Genomic DNA, 22,726 nt, shown 5'->3' with positions numbered 1-22,726 from the left:
CACCCACAGCAGCATGAGACATTCAATGGGATCCTGCAGAAGTGGGGTTTTGAAACAGTCACCACAGGCAGCAGGACAGTTCTGAGCAGCTCTAGCTGGAGGTGAACTGCCCCATGAACTTCTCCAGTCGCTCCTGGTTCTCTTTGGTGCTGAAGGTTTCCGAGAGGTGGAGAATGGGCCCTGCTGGGCCTGGCTGCTCCTTCAGCACCTAGGAGAGGAGAGGGACAGAGGAACCCTGATTTTTCCACCCAGGAAGGGGTTGGGGCTGCACAAAGAGAGGGCGTGGGCCAGGCTGAGGGGAAGTTACAGGCAGGATCACGTTTCCATGGGGGAGGGAGAGAGCATCCCAGCAGCCACCTCTGCCATCCCTAAATGGGTGTGACAGGCTGAACTGACTTTGCCATGATCACCAGGGTATAGACAGGTGGGGCCCACTCACTCCCAGCTCCTTGAAGGTCCGGATGGAGCTCAGAGCCAGGCTCCTGTTCGCACACTCTGGAAAGAGAGATGGTAACAACTTGAGGGGCAGGACAAACAGGCACAGCACAGGGTGTACCAGCCCCGAGCAACCCTCCCACCACACCCAGCTCCTGCAGTTGTTTCACTTCCACTGTGGGCCAGGCCCCCTCCCACTCCTTTAGTTCTGTTCTGGGTCCTACAGTGCAGCCTGTGGCACTAAAACCCCATTTCAGCTGCCCCCGTGGTGGTCCTGAAAAGCCCCTGCAGGAGGGAAGACAGGATTCACCACAGCTGATCAAACCCTGGGCTCATCTCGTCCACTGGGCTTCCTTCCTGCCCGCTGCAGGTTTACAGCCTAACTCAGTGTTTGCCCACCAGCAGCTCCATCCTCGCAGCAGGAGGAGCTGGGAGATGGGAAAGCGACTTCTTGACACAAGTGTGCAGAGAAGCCTGTTCCTTCCTCGTGCTGTTCCCCCTGCTCCGAGCAGGGGGCAGACAACACCCAGCTCTTCCTGCTTAGGTAGATAAGAACCCTGAGTCGGCTCCTGATCTGATTTGCCACAGAACCCCCGAGGAAGAGGCTGGCACCAGGCTGAAGGCTCCCTAGCAGGGTGAGTGCCTGAGTGAGGAAGGGGTTAGGCCCAGGAGGACACTGGGCTCGGGAGCATCTCCCCAGCAGTACAGGGAGGCTGGATCTCAGTAGGTTTGCCCCAGACTCACCGAAGGAGCTGTCCCCTCTCGCCTTCCTCACCAGGAACCGCTGCAGCTTCTCCACGTACTCCAGCTCTGGGGGAGGCAAGCAGAGAGCGTTGGAGGGGCCCTTGCACCGTTCTGGGTCTGATCCTCAGCCTGAGGACATTGGGGCAGCTCACATCTCAGTAGGGCTACACTGATATACACCAGCGTCCCCTCTCCACCAGCTCAGACCCCCCTGTCTCCATGTAACAGGCCCAGCCAGGAAGCACCCTGGAGCAGCATGCGCCCCTAGCTGCACGCCCCCAAAGAGTCTTAGTGTGGTGGCTGTTCTCCCAGCATGGGCGTGGGTCATGAGCCTTGCTGTGTGACCTAGGGCAAGGCACGTCCCTGCTCTGTGCCTCGTTTTCCCTGGTGGCAGATCCCAGGGCTAGGAGAGTCCAGCCATTAAGGGGTTTGTTGGGGAGTCCCAGTGCTGGCTATGAGCCGCCCCCTTCAGCTGGACCCAAGCCCCCGGACACCCTGCCAGCACTGCCCTTGGGTATCAGGCTGTTCCCAGGGGGACGGACCCCCAAGTCTCTGGTCTCGTTGACCCCACGCAGTGTGATTCCCCTTAGCTCTTACATGGCTATCTGGCTTCAGTAAACACACACTGGTGAATGCACTGGGGGGGTGGGGGTGTCATACCTAACTCAGGGCAGCCAGACTCCACCAGGAAGGCAGCTGCTCTCTCAAAGGTTTTCAGCAGGGGGCCCAGGAGGCCGCACAGGAAGAGGAAGAAATCGGGGCAGTTGTCCAGCTGGCTTATCTGGGGGGAGAAGAGATGCATGGGCTCAGCCTGACTGGACCTGAGGGGTGCTGAATGGTCCACGTTGGAACAGGGTTCTGCTGGTCACACCTGAAATGAGTTTGGTGGGACTCAACTTCCTCTCAAGGGGAGAGCTGCCAACATCACACACAACAGGGAAAGGACATCAAGGGGCTGTGGGGCAGGATTGAGGGGCACTGGCAGAGCTCTGGGGGAGCCCAGAGCTGGGATATTGGGGGGGCAGCAGGTCAGGATTAAGGGGCATTGGTAGAACTGGTTATGGGGAGCCCAGGGCTGTGGGTCAAGATTGACCCTCACCCCCTATTTATCTTATGTGCCCAGCTCAGGCTGATCTGAATCTTGCCTCAAGGGCTACCCCATCTGTCTGTTTGGGGGCTTCTGTTCTCAGGGTCTGCATCACCTGACCCCTGACGGCAGAGGCAGGACTTGCAGGGAGCCCAGGCCAGGAGTCACCCAGGTGTGGCAGGCTGGGGCAGCCCCTGTTCCCGCTCGCCCTGGCTCTTGGCCTCGCATTTTCAGTAACACCATGACTCGCTGAGCGCGAATATAACCACCTGCCAGTGTTGGGAAAGATGCTGGATCCACACATGGGAAAGAATCTCCAGCTGACCGGAAGATGGTGCTGCAGCGCCAGACGCTTGGCAACAGGCTCCCGCAGCCTGTGCACAAGTGAGCCGAGTTCAGAGGGCTCCGTTCTCAGCCCCACCCACCCGCTGGTGAATTACAGAGAACTCTGCTCCCGTCTGGAGGAGCAGCCCACGCAGCTGGCATTTTCAAGAGACAGGTTGTGAACCTGGGCTCCGGTGTGCGATCGCAGGGGAAACAATAGAAGTGGGAATTAATATGATAATTTGATGTTCTCTTACAATAGGGCTGGGGAGGGAGGGCGGCAGATCCCCTCCCACGTGCCACCAGACCAAAAGGAGAACGTGTTCCCCCAGCAGCAGGGAACTGACAGCCCAGAGAGGCCTTGCCCCCTGTGCAGGGGCAGGGGTGTCATGGGGTAGCTGGATGCGGGGGCGCAGAGACTGGAGAGCCCAGGCCAGGGGGGAGAACTGAGCTTAGAGAAGGTGACAGGGAGTCAGGACTCCTGGGTTCGATTTTCATCTCAGGGAGAGGACAGCAATTTTGGCATCTGGAAGGGAAGTGGGGCCTAGTGGTTAAAGCAGAGGGGTAAACTGGGAGTCAGGACTCCTGGGTTCTAGCCCTGGCTCTGGGAGATGCAGTGGAGTGTTATGGTCGGAAGGGGAGGGCTGGACTGGGATTCAGAACTTCTGGGTTCTAGTCCCAGCTCTACCACCGACTCTCGGACAGGCTGCGAGATGCAATGACCATCTGGGCAGGCGGCTTCCTTGGAGACAGGTAGGAAGGATGGTCCCTCGGGTCCGGCACGAGGCAGGAGAAAAGGCCTCCTGCTCCCCCAGGAGGAAGCTGATGGAGGAAGTGCTGGCACCAGGCAGCCTGATCCCCGCCAACGTGGAGAGGGGTGCTGGGGCAGGGCGGTACCTTGAAGCAGCGCTTGCCGGTGTCCTCCTCGTAGTCGCTGTCACTGTCGTTGAAGTCCTCCATCTTCCACAGCAGCTTCTGCGAGAAGCGCCTCCGGGCCGTGTCGCAGGCCAGCCGCTCACTGGAGGTCTAGGGGGGAAACCGGCCGCCCTGAGCCCTCGGGGCTGGGAACGCCGAGTGGCTGGGGGCTGGCAATCCTCTGGGCGCAGCTCACCCGGCATGCACGCCCTGGGGGAGTGGGGAGAGACCTGGGGCTCCCCACTCCTGCCAAGGTGGTGCTGCCTCCAGACCCCATCCCTGAGTCAGAGCCCGGACACATCTTCCCCTCAGAGTCAGCCAGTGGTTCGTTCTCAATCCACGGCTCCCCAGTGGCTAACCAGCCTCCTCCTCGGTGGGCAGGGCAGGGGAGACCGAACTGGGTGGCCGTTGCAGGGGGAATTGCCCCCGACAGGGGCATGACGATCAGCCCCATGTCACCAAGGATAGTTTCTGGGGTCACCCTTTCCCAGCACTGAGGATTCCCTGCAGGCACAGCGGGTGACCATACCGTGGGATGCTCGAGGTGGGCAGCAGCGACAGGCTAGGGGCTGACTCGCCCAGACACAGGACATTATGGCTGCTCCTTCACCTACCTCCTCCACGACAGCAGCCACACTGATCAGCTTGTCCAGCACCTCCTGGCCGTAGCAAGAGACCGACTGGCAGGCTGTGGGAGAGACAAACGAGTCAGCGCGCCCCCCCGGCAAAGCACGTGACGGCCCAGCGGGACACAGAGTAGGGGGGAGAGCCCTCAAGAGGGTGATGCGATGGAGCCTGCTCCCTGTGGAACCAGGACAGCTCCCCCAACCCCTAGGCTCAGGCGGGGGCGGCGGCAGCAGGGCACCCCCCCGGCCTCTAGCAGGCCCTACCTGGAGCAACAGGCGTCTCTGGGCAGCAGCTGGAGCAGCATCAGGGTCTTGCGGACAGCCTCCTGGCTCAGCACCACGACCGCGGGCTCGGCAGCTCAGGAAGGGCAGCATCTCCACCAGCAGGGCATTGATGGCGCACGCGGCGGGGCTCGGGCATCATCACTGCCCGGTTCCTTCTCGCCCCCAATCTCCCGACACATGGCGAGGGGCATGGAGCCCTACCCCCCCCCTGCTCCCCACCCCCCACATGGGGGGGCAATGGGAGTCCCGCCACTGCCCAGCAACCCCCCCCATGGCGTGGGGGCAATTGGCAGGCCCCTCTGCCATTGCCCCCAACCTCCACACCACACCACGATGGGGAGCAATGGGCCAGCCCACCCACCACCCCCAACCCCACACACACTGCACAGCGCATAGGCAGCCCGTCTCCTGTCACTGCCCCAACTCCCCATCCATGTGCGAAGGCAATTGACAGCCCACCCCCCGGATCACCTGCCCCACCCATGCACATGGTGCGGGGAGCCATAGGGACCCCTCCACCAGTCACATGTCCTCAACCCCACACACATGCTGCGGAGAGTCCATGGGCATTCCCACCCCACCCCCCAGTCATCTGCCCCCCAACCCCCATTACGGTGGCAGGGGCCCATGACAGCCACGCCCGCCAGGTCACCTGCCCCTCAACTGCATACACACGGTGCAGGAGATGTGGGCAGCCCCTCTCTGCTGACCCCGCTCCTGGCCGGGTCACTTACCCCCCACGGCCTCACACATGAAGACGGGCAGCAGGGCGGCGCTGTGCCAGCTCAGCTCCCTCACCGCCACCTCCGTCTCCCTGGGGGCCACCAAGACGTCCCCACGCGAGAGGTGGTGCAGGGAGACACAGCCCCGCAATAGGGAGAGGGCATGGAGCACCAGGTCACGCAGCCGCCCAGAGAAGCCCACGTCACAGTTTCGCAGCAGGGTCTCCTCCACCAGCCAGGAGAAGTCGGACATGAGCCGGGACAGGAAGACGCCCTGGCGGGGTGGGAGGAGGGAAGAGAAAGAAAAGTGTGTAGAGGGGAGACCTGAAACCACCAGCCAGAAGGACATGCCCCCCTCCCCCCTCCACCCCCAGGCAACAGAGAAAGGGAGACAAATAATCCACTTCCCCCAGGGAAAGGAAGCTCAAACTAGCACTGAGCCAGAAAATCTCCTGGTAGGAGGACTCACCCCACAAAAGGAAAACCATAAATCCCCGTTCCTCCCTGTCAATAGAAACTTCCATTCAGCAGGTGACTCCATAAAGGGGGAACTCTTAAAATCATCATCCAGATGGCACCTCTCCTTTAACATGGGGGCCCTTGAAACCACTATCCAGCAGGTCATCCCCAACCTGCCCCTCATCACTCAGACCACCCCCTAAAGCAAGCAGCTCCCTTCCACACCTGCCTTCAGGACCCCTCCCACTCCTTCCCAGCCCGGGGCCCTCCCCCTACCTCACGGTGCTTGTGCAGTAAGAGTGCAGACATGATTGCCACGGCCATGACGGTGGAGCAGGAGACGCCGGCTGGAAGGGGATCAAAGAGCGTCTTGTTATCCCCTCGGCGCACAGTCCCCTCCCTGCTCTCCTTCATCCCCGGGGGGTGGGGGTGTCCCTTAGGCAGGACCCAAGCAGCTCCAGGTGAGCCCAGCAACCACCTCGCAGGATCGAGCCCTGCTGTAATACATTTCTGTGACCCCAGGAAGTGTACGTGGGTGGGATGGGCCTCACCCTGAGCGGGGCTGCGGTAGGAGCAGAGATGGAGGCAGGGCAAAGGAGATGGATGGATTAAAAAGTCCTGACTTTAAGGCCAGACTGGTTGTGATCATCCCAGGCCAGAGACCCTTCCCTGGGGATCCCTGGGCCCACTCACCTGCAGCTGAGCCACTGCAGGCCCATTAGACACACACCCCAAAAAGCCACCGCATCCCTAGATGCGGCACGAATCCCACATGGGGAGAGCCAGGCGATTGGTCAGAGCACAGGAGAGGTGAGAGAGCAGCCCAGCAGATGCAGCACTGATCTGGGACGGGCTAGGTGGTGTCCCCAGCTCTGCTGTTGATTCTCTGCGTGACCTGGGGCAAGGTGCCTGGCCGGTCTGTGCCTCAGTTTCCCCAGCTGTGAAACGCAGGTAACACTGACTCTTCTCTGCAAGGCTCGGAGACCTCCAGATGAAGAGGCTGCCAGGTTGTTCTGAGCAGCTAAGTTCCATTTCCCTCAGCAGGTGGCATTCATGGACACCAATGCAGACTCAAGAGGAAAGCTGACCTGCAATCCCCTTTCCCTGCAGAACCCAGCCCATCACAGAAGAAACCCATTAGGAAGGAGAGAACGGAAGCAAGAGAGATGGAGCAACACATCTTCCCCAGCGGGACCAATGCCGAGAGAGGGATCAGCATGGATCACAAGCCGTGTCAGGCCAGGCAGAACATGCTACATGCAGGACACAGGGCCATGCAGCGTCTCGAGCGCCATCTCCGCGTCCTTTTCAATAGGCACAAGGTGTCCCACAGGAATGGTTGGGAGATAGAATCATAGAAGATTAGGGTTGGAAGGGACCTCAGGAGGTATCTAGTCCAACCCCCTGCTCAAAGCAGGACCAACACCAACTAAATCATCCCAGCCAGGGCTTTGTTAAGCCTGACCTTAAAAACCTCTAAGGAAGGAGATTCCACCAGCCCTCTAGGTAACCCATTCCAGTGCTTCACCACCCTCCTAGTGAAATAGTGTTTCCTAATATCCAACCTAGACCTCTCCCACTGCAACTTGAGACCATTGCTCCTTGTTCTGTCATCTGCCACCACTGAGAACAGCCCATTCTTTTGGAACCCCCTTCAGGTGTGTGAAAGCAGCTTATGGAAATCCCTCCTCATTCATTTCTCTTCTGTAGACTAAATAACCCAGTCCTCTCCTTGTAAGTCATGTGCCCCAGCCCCCTAATCATTTTCGTTGCCCTCCGCTGACCCTCTCCAATTTGTCCACATCCTTTCTGTAGTGGGAGGCCCAAAACTGGACACAGTACTCCAGATGTGGCCTCACCAGTGCCGAATAGAGGGGAATGATCACGTCCCTCGATCTGCTGGCAATGCTTGCAATCCAGGGGCAGGGCCTCCGTCGCATCCAGCTGGGGGAGGAGGAATCCAAAACCTGGCCAGCCCAAGAGGTGTTCTGACCTCTTCCCATTTCACTGCGCCATGGAAGGAAAACAAACACCGGCCTCCTGAAAGTTGTCGTCCTCCCAGCACCCTGAGATGAGAGTGCCTCGCAGCTCTAAGTGCATTTATCCTCTGCTACCTCCACTGTGTGGACAGGGAACTCAAGCACAGAGCGCCCAAGGGGAGTTCAGGGCCTCAATGCCGTTAAGACGACTTGTTCAAGGTTACGCCTGGATTCTGCAGTGGGACAGAGAATTGAACCCAGCATAGCATCCTTGCCACTGGACCACGCTTCCTCGCTTGGAATGGGGTGGAAGCGAGTAACTCAAAGAGAGGAAAGAAAGAACAGGCCGGATCTGGAGCTCAGTGTAAAGCCAGTAATTCCACACTCCCAGTTTCCAGCAGGCACCAAACTGAGCAGAACATGTGCTTGTCTCTGACTGCCCGAGGGTGTAACATGGAGCAGAATCCGGACTATTTACCGCAGATGTAGCAGAGAGCAGGGACTACCCCATACCACCATCTAAAGGCTGCAGTGGCTGTAACGAAGAGCGAGCATCTCAAAGCCCTTCAAAGCCCTGCGTCACCAGCCCGCCTAGCGCAGCCTTGAACACTCACGCTGCAAGTGCATCGGCACAGGCAGCTGGCAACAGACGTGAGGGGCTCCCGCAGCTGGGGCTGAGAGTCAAAGATTTAAACCCGGCGCCGGAGCATCCCTGCCTGCAAAGAGGGACTTGAAAGGGCAAAGTTCACAGGTGAAAGTCTCAGAAGTCAGGCCTACCCATGGGGAAGGTCATTTTGTCAGCCCCGATCCAGCTGGCCGTGCCTGAGCCATCCGAGCCATCAAAGGGGCACAGACTGGCATGAGAACCTTTAGGCAACAAGTGACATTTGCTGCTAATGGAGCCCAAACCACGGTGCTCGTTAAAGGTCCCCTGCAACAGGGGAAAAAATTGCATCTGGGCCCTTGTGCTGTATAAAGAAGAAAGGCCTGAAAAGGCGCTTTTCTCTTCTGCCTATTTGTTTTTTAACCTTAGAAACAGCAGCGACGGGATGTCTTGTCGTCCTTGGGCTTCTTTTGCTAGAGCACTTTTTGGAGGACTCAGAGATGTGACGGGGATGCTGGGGTGAATCTGGAACAAAAAAACACTGTGGCTCCTAGTGTAGAGCCACCCAACCAGAGTTTAAAAAAAAAAAGAAAAAAGGAATCTCTCATGGGAGCAGCAGCAGCTAACCTAGGAATTACCAGAATGAATCAGTGCAGGGCGCCAGCCATTCTGAGAGAAACCAGAACCAGCTGCTTCAGAGGAAAGAGCACGAACGCCCCCAGTAGACACTGATGGAACAACCTGCCCAGAGGGGAAGCTTCTTCCTGACCTCTGTCCATGAGAGTCTGATCTGCACCCTGAAGCATGGGGGTTTTTACAGAAACGTGTGTGCTCGGATGTTGTTCATTAGCTAGGAAAGTATCCAATCCTCGTCTCTTGGCCTCAGTGGCATCTGGTGGCATTGCGATCTACAACCAAATCATGCCGTTATCCTCCCCAAGCAGTTCAGCACTGAGGGGTGATATCGCTCCTTCATTGCTATGAAGCGGATACAGCAAGAGAACAACTGTTTGGAGAAAGGGAGGGGGTAAAAAAAAATCATTGGAATTCCACTGAAAATTTCCCGTGCGACCAGAGCTAACCTGGCAGAACTGAGCCCTACGGAGGACTGATTTGCTGCGGGCACTTCTCCGCACAGCAGAAGAAATCGATCAAGGCGTGACTCTGTTTTGCAGCGGCTCTGCCTTTCTTTCGCGTTGTTGTTTGGGCTCTCATGTCCGGTGGAGTCGGCTGCTCTCCACGAGCAGTCACACACTCGGTGCATTAGCTCGTGCGGAGCATTGGACTCAAATGATGGATAATTGGAAAGTCACATCCACCACAGGAGAGAATGATAAACTGAACCACAAGCGCGACACGTGAAACGCAGCCTTTATGTAACCAGGCGACCGGGATGGCAATTTAACAAGCCTATTGTTTTCCCTAGCCTACCTCGGAGGAACTTTTCGGCTTCTGCTCTCTAGCTGAACGTAGAGAATCAAGTTAATTCTTGGTGGGTGAGAAAAAGGATGGTCTTGCGGTGAAGGGTATGGAATGGGAGCCAGGATATCTGGGTTTAAATCCCCTCTCTGCCACTCATCACTTGTTTCTCAGACTAGACAGTAGCTCAGCAGGTCTGAAAACCAGACCTAGAAACTCGGCAGGGGGACAACGACCCTTCCCTTCTCACAGGCTTTGTGCTGGGAAGGAAAAGCTCGTTTTAATTCCCACGCGCTAGCTCAGCCCACCCTCTCTCCCAGTCTCAGCGCAGGGTAAGATCTTCCACTCCCTACCATCACAAGAGCGATGAGCCGTGCGTTCGAGCTCTGAAAGCCGCCTAGGTCAGAGCTGGGAATAGGGCAGAGGAAGTTCTCAGAGTGATCCAAGAGATCTAGAGTTCGTGCAGCTAGATCGAGGAGTGCTGAGTCCCTGGCTGTCCAAGTGATTCAATACCTAGCCCTTACCTAGCGCTTTCCATCGGTCGGTGCAGTGACTCGCCCATGGTCACCCAACGGCAGGCTGGACTGATAAGACAAGGCCAGTCACCCACGGAAATGCTCTGAGAAGGCCCCTCTGCTTCTGATTCGGGGTCAGCCCACCCCAGCCCCCGCAAGGAAGCTGCCTGCCCAGCCAGGCAGCCAGTCCTGCCACAGAGCGCTCCCACAGCCCATCACGCCTCTCCTCCTTTCACAGGGATCTGCTTTTGGACCCAGCTGCTGGAGAGTCTCTCGCCATGGAGCCTAGACACGGAAGGAAATGATGGAGCCCAAGTCCAGGGATAGGAAAGACATGGGAGATGCAGATCAGAAGGGATCAGCTGGCTCTGAAATCCTTCGGGCACTCGCCCGCTGGACGCCGGGCTGGCAAGGATCCGACGTTCTCAGCACTCCAGCCCTGGGAGCGCTGGGACGTTCCTGCTAATGTGCTTCCACGGGACTTCTGGGAGAGGCCCCAGTCTGGGATCAGGGCCCCTCTGAGCCACATGCTGTACAGACGTTGTGCAAGGAAGGCCTCTGCCCCAAGGAGCTCACACAATCTAGGCCAGAACTATGGCTGCATTCATGGGGAGGCCGGTGCGCTTGTCCTGTCACTGTGCCTTTATAGGCGGTAGCGGGATCCCCCCAGCTGGGCCGCTCCTCCTGAAGTCTGTGACTCAGATCCGTGCGGTTCTCCTCTCTGAACAGCCATACCAGGTACAGATCCGCCTCCCGCCCCAGCAACGGCTGCAGCAAACAAGGCCTCACAACAGCAGAACAATGGAGAAAGGGGAGGAGCTGGGAATCCGGCTCAGCCTCTCTCCTAGTTACGTTAACGGCTGCCCTGGAGGGATCTGTGGGCCGGATTTTGACCTCCAACTGGTGTAAATCCACAGTGCAGCTGAGAGGAGGTCTGGCCCTGCATGGAGCTTACAAATCCCACCTGTCATGCAGGGGGGTTCCACTGAACCCCACCAAATTCCTGGTCACACTGAGACAGGCCCCCTCCAGCAGGGGCAATGCAGCCTGAAGGCTCCAGGACTGTCTCTCTAGGTACCTGGGTCTCCCTCAGAGGCCTTGGTCCCATCCAGGGCAGCTGGAGCACAGGGGCCCTGCTCCTTGCTGAGGTCTAAATGGGGAGTGTGGAGCAAGTCTCCCCACAGGGTGTCTCCTTGGCCTCTCCCATTCCTCCCCCAGCAAGTACAGGGCCTGGTACACAAACCTCCTGCTGCTGAGGGCAGGACCTGTGCCCATGGCCAGTCTCCATTTGCCCCTGGAGCACGCCAGCCTGTGGCTGTTCTCGTACACGCGCCTGCTCCCAATGAGCCCCCTTGCTTCGCTGAGCCAGACCCTGACACTCACGCCAGTGGAGGCAGGACACGCACTGTGTACAACCAGCGGCAGACCCAACAAGGGGGTTACAAGAATCTCACTCCAGCCTCTTTTCTGCCAGAGAACCATGCTGAGCAGACCCGTCGGCTCCCAGCTCACGCAGGACATGTTCAGTTATTTAGCTCAACAGCTTGGTGGAAAGAGGCAGAGACCGTGGGGGGGAAAGGGGCTCCCCACTCCTCCTCCTCCCCAAATTCAGCCGCCCAGGAGATCAGCGCAGAGCTAGCGCCTACCGCTCAGGGAGTGCAGGCCAAGTCTGCCCACCAGCCTTCGCTCGTCTGCCTTCAGCTCCGTGGCTGCTCCAAGGCCCGGGTACCACTCCTCTGACTTCTCCCAGTCCAGCAGGTCGGGGCTGCGGAAACGGGATGACAAGGGTGAGACCGGGTAGCTCTTAACAGCTACAGGCGCCAGCTGACAGGAGAGACGCAAACACCCGGGCAGTGAACTCAGGTTCGGTGGAAGCCCCAGAGGCTCAATTCTTCCAGCTACACGGCACAGCATGGGCGGTGGCAGCGCACGCTCCCCCCAGGTGCACCCGCCATGGTTCAAGCCCGAGCTAGGAAGAGAACTGCCAATCTGGACCAAGGCCCGGCTCCTGCCCCTGGCAGTGGCCAGTCTTCAGAAGCAGATCCCCTAAACCTGAGTATGTAGAGCAGTGGTGGGCAAACTACGGCCCGCGTGACCATCCTGCCCTGCCTCTGAGCTCCTGGCCTGGGGGGCTTGCCTCCAGCCCCTCCCTTGCTGTTCCCCCCTCCCCCGCAGCCTCAGCTCATTCATCCCGCCACCAGCGCAATGCTCTGGGCAGTGGGGCTGTGAGCTCCTGAGGCCTGACCCAGTGCTCTGTGCTGCGTGGTGGCGATGGCGGTACCGTGACCCGGTTCCAGCGCCGCCAGCCACCGATGCTCCAGGCAGCGCGATAAGGGGGCACGGCGCGGGGAGGTTGGATAGAGGGCAGGCGAATTCAGGGGGTGGTCAGGGGGCAGGGGTGTGTATAGGGGTCAGGGGGGAACAGGGGGTTGAATGAGGGCAGGGATTCCAGGGGGCAGTCAGGAAGGAATGGGGGGGTTGGATGGGGCAGCAGGGGTTCCGGGGGCAGTGAGGGGACAGGGAGAAGAGGTAGTTGGATGGGGCAGGGGGGCCGTCAGGAATGAGAGGAGGGGCTGGATGGGGTGGTGGAGGTCCAGTGGGGGGCAGATAGGAGGTGGGGGCTGAGCCATGACCCTCCTCCCCTAACCGGCTCTCCATACAATTTACAAAACCTGATGCGGCCCTCAGGCCAAAAAGTTTGCCCACCGCTGATGTAGAGTCTGGCTTAGCCCCTGAAGCTTGAGGTTTAGTCTCTCGGATCCACCTCTAGGGGGCAGAGGGGAGCTCGGTGCCCACAGCCCAACCAGCCTGTGGCCCCCCTGCTGAAGGGCAGGTGGGTTTTGCCATGACCAGCCATGCCATGTTCTGTCACCAAAGCCCTTGCTTCTGGAGCATCTGGGCCCAAGCTGAGCTCCTGCTGAAACCGACAGCCAGGGTCAGTCACCCCAGCAGACAAGAGACACCGCTCAGCAGTAGAGCAGGCATCCTGGCCTAGCTCAGAGCACAGGGTCCCGGCAGGGCTTTGCTAGTGGAAGCTGGAGCAGTGTCGGCTACATGGGCTGGGAATCTAGGGGTTCATGACACGCCTGGTGCACCCGGAGGATCTTTCTGCAGCCCCTTCCTTGCGGTCTTCTCTGACCCATGGCCCCAGCTCTCCTTGCCCCTCTGCCCCGCTCGGGATCTGGGTTGGGGCTACCTTTTGCCGAGGATGACGGGCAGAAGTAGCTCATCCAGGGACTTCTGCGAGCAGCTCTGTCTGAAGAGGCTGTTTGCTGTGTACTCCTGGGATCAAGGAACACGACCCAGTCAATTGCTACTGGCCCCGCTAGACACCAGGAGGCCAAAGGCTCCCAAGGCCATTGCAGGCCGATCAGCAGCAGTGGGGCTAAAGGAGCCCCCATGCTGCAGCCCAAGCCTGGACGTATACACTGCAATTAAACAGCCCCGCAGCCTGAGCCTCGTGAGACAGGTCGCTTGGCACAGGCCAGCCGCAGGCGTAGTGTAGGTGTACCCTATGTGGCCCATCCAGCTAATTCCAAGCCATGCCAGTGAGGCAACGGATTCCCCAGGCCTCCATCTGCCCGATCCCTAACTACAAACTCAGTGGGGCCCCCACCAGCTCCTTGGATCCCATATATTCAGGCCAATCCCCAAACACAAGACGACCAGTTTCCCCATGGCACAACTGGCCAATCATCCCAAGCCACTTGGGGCACGTCTACACAGCAGCTGGCACTAGCTTGGCTCGAGCTGCATGCTCAAAACATCACTGGAGCGCTGCAGGGCTCTGGCTGCGGGACTGTTTAATTGTTCGCTCAAACCTGCAGCGGAGACATCCCCCTAGTCCCCAAATTCCACCAAGATCATGACACCCAAGAATCTTGCGCCACTAGATTCCCCGAGATCTAGCCAGGAATCGCCAAATCCCCAGGCCCGGAACAGGCAGAAGTCCTAGGCTAAGCCCCTAGAAGGCTGCCCAATACCTGCAAGGAGAAAGGCTGTGCAAAGTCCATCCGGACACAGCCAAACTCCCGGCCCAGGGCTCGGTAAACAGCCAGGAGACAGGACCAGAGACCCAAAGGCTGAGCTGAGCCCTAGGAGAGCAGAAGAGCAGTCTGTTAATTGGGCGCTGGTGGTGGTTATCACTATATATCAGTCAGAGGGCACATTAGCTTGGTAGAGGAACAGGCCCGCTCCACTGCAGAGCTGCAGGTGGTGGTGCAGGAGGCTACATGGGGACAGGCAAAGCGTCTTCAGGACGTTGTTCTCCAGGGGCAGAACAAGTCAACACCTGACCCCGCAGGGAGAGTTGGATCAGGGGGCCTGAATGAACAACCCTCACAGTGTCATGCCAATTTTCTGCATCTCAAGGTTGCAGGGAGAGAAGTTTTGCTTCTGCAGGGTGCCCATGCGAAATGACCCGGCTCTGCAGGAGGGGAGCTGCCCTGTGCCCGCACCCCTGCTCAGTTTGGAAGCTCCACGGGAGCTCCCGGGTGTGGATCTCAGGTGCTCTGCAGAACTGAAAGTCCTGGCTACCAGAGCCCTCGGCTTCCAAAGGTTTGGGACGTGTCCCTCTCCAGAACTTTGGGAAAGGCATGTGGCCTGGTTCCCAGAGCCAGCAGTCAGTCAGCCAATACTGGAAGCAGGGAGCAGGCAAAAAATAAAAAAATAAAAATAAAAATAAAAATGAGAGATGAGGCTGGTGACCTGGAGAGATCGACTGCCCTGGGTGCCCAGTGTCCGAAGAGAGGAGCTGGATTGTTGGGAATAGCCCAGTCAGACCAGAGAGGCAGAAGCCGAGGGGTGAGATCTGGTTCAGGACAGAGACTAGAGCAGGGATGCGTGCCCAGGACAGTGGGTTAGGTATGGCCACAAGTGGGGTGCCTCGATCAGGAGGGTGGGAGAAGGCGGGTTTCTCGGGAGGATCCCCTGCAAGGTGCAGAGCATGTACCCAAGTCAAGGGAAAGGGGGTGAGTGTAGGGTAGAACTGTCAGTGTCTATGCCAGACCCACCCCCCACTAAAGCCAGGAACACGACCCAGGAATCTCAGCTCCCAGCCCCGTTCTAACCACTAGACCCCACTCCCCTCCCTTGGCGAGGAACGGAACCCAGCAGTCCTGGCTCCCGGCTGCTCTGCTCTGGCCACAACTCCCCTTAATAGCCAGTGGTTCTTACCGAGAGCCCCCTGTGGGATGCACTGGGGGCCAGGTCGTAGGCGATGCCCACGGGCACCAACATCACATCCGAGATGGCTCCAGCACGGACAGCACCCAGCACCAGAGCCAGCCACTCCCCGCCAGGGGCAGAGAGCCGGGGCCCACCAGAGACGGGATCCTCCAGGAAGATCACCAGGTGCTGCCGGCTCTTCAGCAGCTCCTCGATGTACTGTGGGCGGGAGAGGAACCTCATGGGATCGGAGACAGGGTGCAGTCAAGCTCCCCTTCACCCTAAGCCCAGGGAATATTCTCCTCCCCCAACCCCCTGCAGCCAGGCAGCAGAGAAGTGGTGGTTACTCCCTAAAATTGTCTGCTCCCGTCACCACCCCAGGTGGCCCCATCTGGTTCACCTCTGCTGCCCACACTCATTCCTTACATTTTCCCCAGCCAATCACATCCCACCCTCCTTCTCAGCTCCACCAATCCCGGACCCTTCCCCCAGGGGGATAATCCCACAGCCTGACAGATCTCACAGCCAGGGAGCGCTTCCTGAGATCCAGGTCCAATTTCCTCCCGCGACGTCCTCTCTCCACCCCACAGAAGCATGGTGTTCCACCAGGCTCTACCGCTCGGGCAGCCCCCCTCGTGGCTCTTAGCCAGAACCAGGCCCTAAATCTGCCTGGACAAGATCCAAGACTGATGCCCGCAGAGCCCTGCATGAGCGACCGAAAAATCTTCGCAATGCCCAAAGGTCTGGCCACGTTCCACGAAGGTGCCAGAGTGCGATCGAGTCAATGGAAAGACTCGCACTGAGCAAAGCGGGCATTGGATTGGCCCTGCCTTCTTACACATAAATCCTAGGGAATTTAGCAGGGAATAAACCAACCGGGGTCTAGAGACTCCGTTCCGTGTCAGGACCCAAGCAAGAGCTTCAGATGTCGTTTTGTGAAAAGCCAGAACGAGATCCTGGAATAGCCAATGGCCCAGGGCATGAGCATGGCAGGTTCAAATCCCTGCTCGGCCCAATTCAGCTTGGGGGTTTGAACTTGGGTCTCCCCCATCCAGCTGAGCACCCGAACCACTGGGCTGCTCACTATTCTGGGGGGCCCGCTGCAGTTTTTCACAAAGGAGCAGGGTTCCTGGATAAGCCCCCAACAACCTTCCAAAATAACAATGCTGGGGCTCACACACACAATTCCCGCATCCTCCCCATTGAGCAGGTGGAGAAACCGAGGCAAGGGCAGCAACTCGGCCCAGGTCCCACAGTGAGTCAGTGGCAGAGGTGGAACTAAGCTAAGTGCCCGGACAGTGCTCATCAAATGAACGAGACTGAAACCCAGGAAGGCCCTGGCTACCAGACCTGTGCTCCGTCCATGCGGAGGGTCCATCTAAGCAGGGCAGGAGTCGTTCTGATCTATACCCCCCCCCTCCAACAGCTGGCATCTGCAAAGCTGGGGAGGGGACTGAGCCATACACCAAGCTCCAACTGACAGGAATGGGAGCAGAGTGTCTAAGTCTTCTAGTCAGCTATGAAATCCTTAACCAAGTGCTTTAGGAGTCTCAAACCACTGGCTAAGGCTTTCACCACGTTCCCACTCTCCCCCAGAGTAGGGTCCCACGCCACCCTTTGGCTCACAGCTCAGCTGCACGAACTCCTGCCCCTCCCCCACTTACCGAGGCGAGGACGGCCCTGGAGAGCATGCCCCGTTCACCATCCGGCGCGTGCTCTGCTCCAGGAGGCAGGAAAACCCCTCCCAGCTGGCTCAGCACGGCCCTGCAGGCAAAAACAGACACGGACACTGCAGAGAGCCCAGCGCCCTCACCCTCTCAAACCACCCAATCCTGCCTGGGCCTCCCTGGGAGACAGGATGGCCACCTCTCCCTCCCAGCCCCTTTGCCCGTGGTCCCCTGGCGGGAGAAAGGTTCCGAGGGAGAGGCCAGAAGAATGAAAGTAACGGGCAGATGAGGAGAGAAACAGGGGAGCCGCACAGCTCAGGGAGCCGGCCACGCAGAAGACAGATGCCCGTAACCCCGGCTCTAAGCCTTACCTGAGGCTTGGGGTAAAGTTCTGGTATTCCCAGGTCACTCGGGGCACCCCCAGGCCCTGGGAAAACAGGAGAAAGGGGAGCAGCAGCCCATCCAGCTGGGACTTACAAGTCGAGAGGAAAACCAGTGGGACGTCAGGCTGCAAGGAGAAAATGACGGGGGTATGCGGGGTGCAGCTAAGGCTGCGTACCAGCACAGGCGAGCCCAGGCCTCCCATGCTCGCCGAGGAGTATCCACCGGGCAAGCCCGGCCACACTGGCAGTGCACTGACAGGACAGGCATTTCCAGGAGCGTTTCCCAGGGTTCTCTTAGCCCCTGGCCAGCTGTGGCCACTCCAGGGCTGGGTTCATGGTGTAACGTGGCAGAACCTGTCCATCTGCCCCATAAGGCTTGTGCAGAAGCGCTCTTAGCCTACCAGTACCCCCAGGTGCGGCAGGACACGCCCTACTACCGGAAACGGGCCAGGGACCCAGCAGCGGTGGAAAAGCGTGTGCGTGGACGGGAGGGGGATTTGGGTTTAAACCCACATCAGAGCCCACATCCACACTACAGAGGGACCTGCACGCCACGCCATGCTGGCTGAGAAATGTGTACAAAGGGGGACCCACTGCAGACAATATACTGCACATCCCTACAGGATCCTGGGCATTGCTCTCCACACAGCCCCCTGGCAAGTCACCGGACACCTGGGGCCCAATCCAAAGCCCACAGGGATTTTTCCATCCACTTCAATGAGCATTTGATCAGATCCTTAAATAGAAAATTGGGCCATGGTGACCGGAGACAAGTCCCATGCTCTAGACGACAGCTGGAAAGGCCTCTGGTGGAGGCACACAACGGAGCTTGATGCCCCAAGGAACCAGATGTGCGGCTCTGTGAGCAAACCGCATACCGTGCCTGCGGAGGAGCTCTCCGAGCACTCTGCAAACAGCAGAGTGGCTCTGTCCACTTGGACACCAAGCCCCTGCCACACCCGTTATTGCAGAGGTCCCCAAACTATAGGGTTTGCCCCCCTAGGGGGGCATAGAGGAACATCCGGGGGATGCAGGGGTGCCCGGGCTAGTCCCCACAAGTGGTGGGGAGGGAGTGCCACCCAGCCCCTCCCTGCCCCCAGCTCTGATCTGGTCCAGCCCCCAGCCAAGTCCCCGGCTTCTGGCCCTGCGCCTGGCCCTGTCCTCAGCCTCAGTGCAGTTCCGCCTCTGGCCCTGCACCAGCCCCTAGCCTCCACCATCGGCCACGGCGCCCTTCCCAGCCCAGGGCCAAGGCTGGGGGCAGATCTGTAACGCGCCTTCACCTAAGCCTGGCAGGGGGCGCTCAGGGACCAAGGCACGCAACTACTGCCAGCTTGAGATCAAAAGGGCCGAGTGACTCAGGGACTTAAGCCCCATTGACTGGGATTTAGGCTCCTAAGGCAGTTAGGCCCTGCTGAAAATGTGACCCTAAGCAATTTGCCTCCAGGCTGCACAAGGATTCAGGCAGCGTTGGGAATGAGACCCAGCTCTGCGCCCTGTGCTGAGCCCCCTACGTGGTGACCACAAGCATCAGTGCGAAGGTGCCAGGGTAACTGAGTGTTGTCAGGAGCCCTGCCTAAGGAGGAAGTGGAAGGATGGTCTGGTGGCTAGGGTTCCAATCCCTGCTCTGCCACAGACTCCAGTGTGACCCTGGGCAAATCTCTTAGCCGCTCGCTGCCTCCGTTTCCCACCTGTACAATGGTGATATCAGCCCCGCCCTGCACCCCATGCATGAGAATAAAGGCATTACGGGAGCTCAGACACTAGGGTGACGGGACTTGCCCAAGTGCCTTAGGCAGATAACACGAGGAACAGGGCTCTTGGCAGAGCCATCTCAGCCCCCCCACTGCTCCTCACCGTCTGAGCTGCCCGGCGCACCATCTCCAGCTGCCCTTTGTGGAGCAGCACATTGAGGAACATGCAGTTGAGGAGTCTGAGCAGAGCCCAGCTGCAGAGCCTGGGGGAGAGGGAAAGAAAGGCTCACTGATATCCCATCCACGTACCAAGGCTCTCGCCTCCTGCTCGATCGCCCGGCCTTTCGCCTTGAAAGGACCACCAGCCCGTATAACTCTCAGTGGACACGTTCGTATCTCCCTCCACCTTTCTCCAAGTGGGGCAATCCTGCTTTGGGCCCCTCACCAACCTCATTTCCCATCACAGAGTGTCCATCCCCAGTCTCTGCATCCTACGCTAGGAGGGGTGGAATCACACCTTTATACACTCTACTTTCTAAACTTTACTGGCATCTTCTAATCATCAGCCTCTGACATGGGTGGCAAGTTTGTAGAAATTTTGGTGATGCTCAGAACCCGCCCCCGCAACTCCACCCCCCAAACTCTGCCCCCACCTGCCTAAGGTTCTGGGAGGGATTTGGCGGGGGGGAGGTCTGGGGTGCAAGTCCTGGGCTGGGGATTAGGGTGCAGGAGGAGTGCAGGGTGCAGACTTTGGGATAGAGTTTGGGTGCTCGGTGCAGGCTCCAGGCTGGGGCAGGGGGTGGGTGTGCAGGAGGGGGTGAAGGGTTCAGGCTTTGGGACGGAGTGGGAGTGCATGCTCTGGGAGGGAATTTGGGGATAGGAGGGAGTGCAGGGGTGAGGGCTGTGGGGCTGAGGACGAGGGGTTCATGCTGCGGGGGGGGGCTCAGGGCTGGGGCAGAGGATTAGGGTGTGGAGGGATGAGGACTGGGGCTGAGGAAGAGGGTTCATGCTGTGGGGGCGGGGCTCAGGGCTGGGGCAGAGGATTAGGGTGTGGAGGGATGAGCGTTGGGGCAGTGGATGAGGGGGTCATGCAGCGCGGGAGGCTCAGAGCTGAGGCAGAACATTAGGCTGTGGGGGGATGAGGGCTCAGGGCTGGAGCAGAGGATTAAGGTGTGGGGGGATGAGGGGTTTGGGGTGTTGGAGAGGCTCAGGGCTAGGGCAGAAGGGCAGGGTAAGGGCAGCCTGCCTTGCCATTAGCGGGTGATGGGCATTAGGTCCCTGGGGGAGCAGACAGCAGTTCTGTCAGGAGCCCAAGCAGGCAGGGAAGAGGCGCGCGCTGCTCTCTGTCAGGCAGGGAGCAGTGTGGCAGGGGGGACGCGCAAGGGGAGAGGTGGCAGGCGGGGGCTGTGACCTGCTCCAGGCACAGATGCGGCGGGGTGGGGGGGAGGCCTGCGGGGGGCCAGGGCCCAATCCAGGCAGGGCCGGGGGACAGACCCAGCTCCAAATACTGCTGGAGCAGGGCACCCGGCCCTGAATATTCCTGGAGCCCGAGCACTGCAAATGTATATAACCTGCCGCCTATGGCCTCGGACATTTGCCCCAAGGAGCTATGGTACGATGCCGCACATCACATGGGCGGGCATCACTGTCAGTCACCATTGGTCCTAGGGATTTCAATTCCCCGTCTCCCCGCTGCGTTCCCCACCGAGCGGCACACGCTCACCACCTCTAGGGCTGGGAATTCACTCGCTCCTCCCTGCCGCTTGCCCATGGTGGGGACTGGGCTGAGAACCTCCCGACTCATTTCACAGAAGCCTGAGAATTTAAACAAGCCCCCTCCAGGCCTGACCCAGAACATAAGCCGGTGCCAGGGCAACCGTTCAAACGCGTGGTACACAGGAGGACTGCTGGGAAACTCATCCTAGTTCAACTCCATCCGGCCTGGCACTCTGGGGTCCAGACCCCCACTGAAATCAACGCTATACAGTTGCACCCATTCGTTCTCCACACGACCCCATGGTGCCAGGCACTGCACATACACACGAGAGAGAAGCATGGCGTTGCCAGCTCTTGTGCTTTTACCGCAAGTATTGCAATAACTGGCATATTAGGAACCTAGGAGCAGAAGGGACCTCCGAGGTCATTGGGAGCAGTCCTGTGGTATCGCAGGCCACCCAGCATGTCATCCCATTTATCAATGTATCGAGGTCCATTTTAGAACTAGTTCGGCTTGTTTTCCTCCTCTCCCCCCACTACTCTTGTTGGTGGTTAGGAAACCTTCCTCTCATTTCCAGCCTACATTTCTTCATGGTCAGTTTATCCACATTCGCTCTTGGGCCAAACACGGTCCTTGAGCTTCGATAGCTCTTCCACCTCCCTGGAGTTTTTTAAAGCTCCAGCTTCCAGAGTCATGGGAATGCATAAGAATCTCAGCTTCTTTGATTGAGCAAAAGTTTCCAGTCCTTGTTGTAGAGGTAGACAAGCATGAAAATAGGCCGCCAGCACAGACTAGTGGCTCAGAAGCCAAAAGAAGAGTCCCCCCACCTCAATATTTTTTTTTAATGTTGTGGTTTTTCTGGGGTTTGCAGTGCTGACACTATTACACTCTCCATTTTCCAGATGGGGAATGGAAGTAAGGAGAGGTTAAACGACTTACCCAAGTGACTCAATGACAGAGGACTCAAAATGCAGACTTGCTGCATCTCAGGTCCTGTCTACACGAGGAAATTAAGTCGGCTTAACTTCAGGGGTGTGAAAAATCAACCCTAAGAGTGAGATTTAAATCAAATGCAGTGTTGTCTAGTGGTTAGAGCACTAAACTGGGTCTCACTCCACCTGGGTCCAATTCCTCGCTCTGCCCCTGGCATGCTGGGTGAGCTCGGGCAAGTCAGGTCCCCCTCTGTGCCTCGGTTTCCCCATCTGTACAACAGGGCTAATGGCACTGACCCACCTTTGTGAAGTGCTTTGAGATCCTCAGACGAAAAGCGCTACATGAGCTAGGCATTATCATCACATTTCAATGTTCAACCCACGTCTTTAAGCTCTCACAAAGTAAATGAATAAACAGGAGCTCTGTTTGCAACAAAAAAATTAATGCCCCTGCGTGACTAGGCAAAAAAATACAATAAAAATAAAACAAGCCCAGCGTGCAAACCCAGAGCCCATCTCCCCCATCCCCACCCCCGAGCTCCTGTGTGATGTTTACCAGAAGTCTCTAAATGCTTTTATCCCTTGGGCAATTTCCCCACTTTAAATACTCAGACTGTTCAGAAAGGTTCTTTTATTACAGCTCAATCAGAGAAGCAATTAGGCCTCAATGGAAACTTTATCTGCCAATTTCTCAACAATCAAAAAAAAAAAAGTTCACCTTTTCATTTAGGTGAAGTCTTTGATGTTCACTTCCAGTGGGAAACGTTAGCACTCGTTAAAAGGGGATGGGGCTACGGAGGTGCTGTACGGGCTTCCCCATGAAGCTCGGCCAATGCCCCTCCATCCCAACCCACCTGCAATTCTGCTAACGCCTCTCAGGTCCGACCACAGCCCACCCTGCTCCCTCCAGCCCTGAGCTGCTTCACGCACAGCTCTGCCAGAACCCCTCAATCCTGACCTGCATCCCCTGATCCCCCAGCCCTGAGCTCCCCTCCCTCACCAGCTCTACCGGTACCCCTCAGTCCTGACCTGCATCCCCTGACCCCCCAGCCCTTT

At 58.3% G+C, this 22,726-nt stretch overlaps 1 protein-coding gene across 1 annotated transcript in view; it reads right to left on the bottom strand.

Annotated features, from left to right (window-relative positions):
* Positions 1-21: 21 nt before the first annotated feature.
* LOC116820746 (glycerol-3-phosphate acyltransferase 2, mitochondrial-like) overlaps positions 22-22,726 on the bottom strand; it is a 34,221-nt gene continuing 11,516 nt past the window's right edge. The window contains 17 exon segments of the mRNA XM_075062004.1: positions 22-208; positions 440-495; positions 1,180-1,245; positions 1,840-1,960; positions 3,488-3,616; positions 4,120-4,193; positions 4,406-4,488; positions 4,490-4,543; positions 5,147-5,412; positions 5,874-5,944; positions 11,761-11,879; positions 13,311-13,396; positions 14,098-14,208; positions 15,290-15,499; positions 16,945-17,044; positions 17,319-17,455; positions 19,185-19,284. Of these exon segments, the coding sequence (XP_074918105.1) occupies positions 92-208; positions 440-495; positions 1,180-1,245; positions 1,840-1,960; positions 3,488-3,616; positions 4,120-4,193; positions 4,406-4,488; positions 4,490-4,543; positions 5,147-5,412; positions 5,874-5,944; positions 11,761-11,879; positions 13,311-13,396; positions 14,098-14,208; positions 15,290-15,499; positions 16,945-17,044; positions 17,319-17,455; positions 19,185-19,284 (1,900 nt within the window). The 3' untranslated portion in view covers positions 22-91.

Source organism: Chelonoidis abingdonii, chromosome 2 (assembly GCF_003597395.2).
Source record: "Chelonoidis abingdonii isolate Lonesome George chromosome 2, CheloAbing_2.0, whole genome shotgun sequence".
NCBI lineage: Eukaryota > Metazoa > Chordata > Testudines > Testudinidae > Chelonoidis > Chelonoidis abingdonii.
This window is presented reverse-complemented; position numbering and strand designations above follow the sequence as displayed.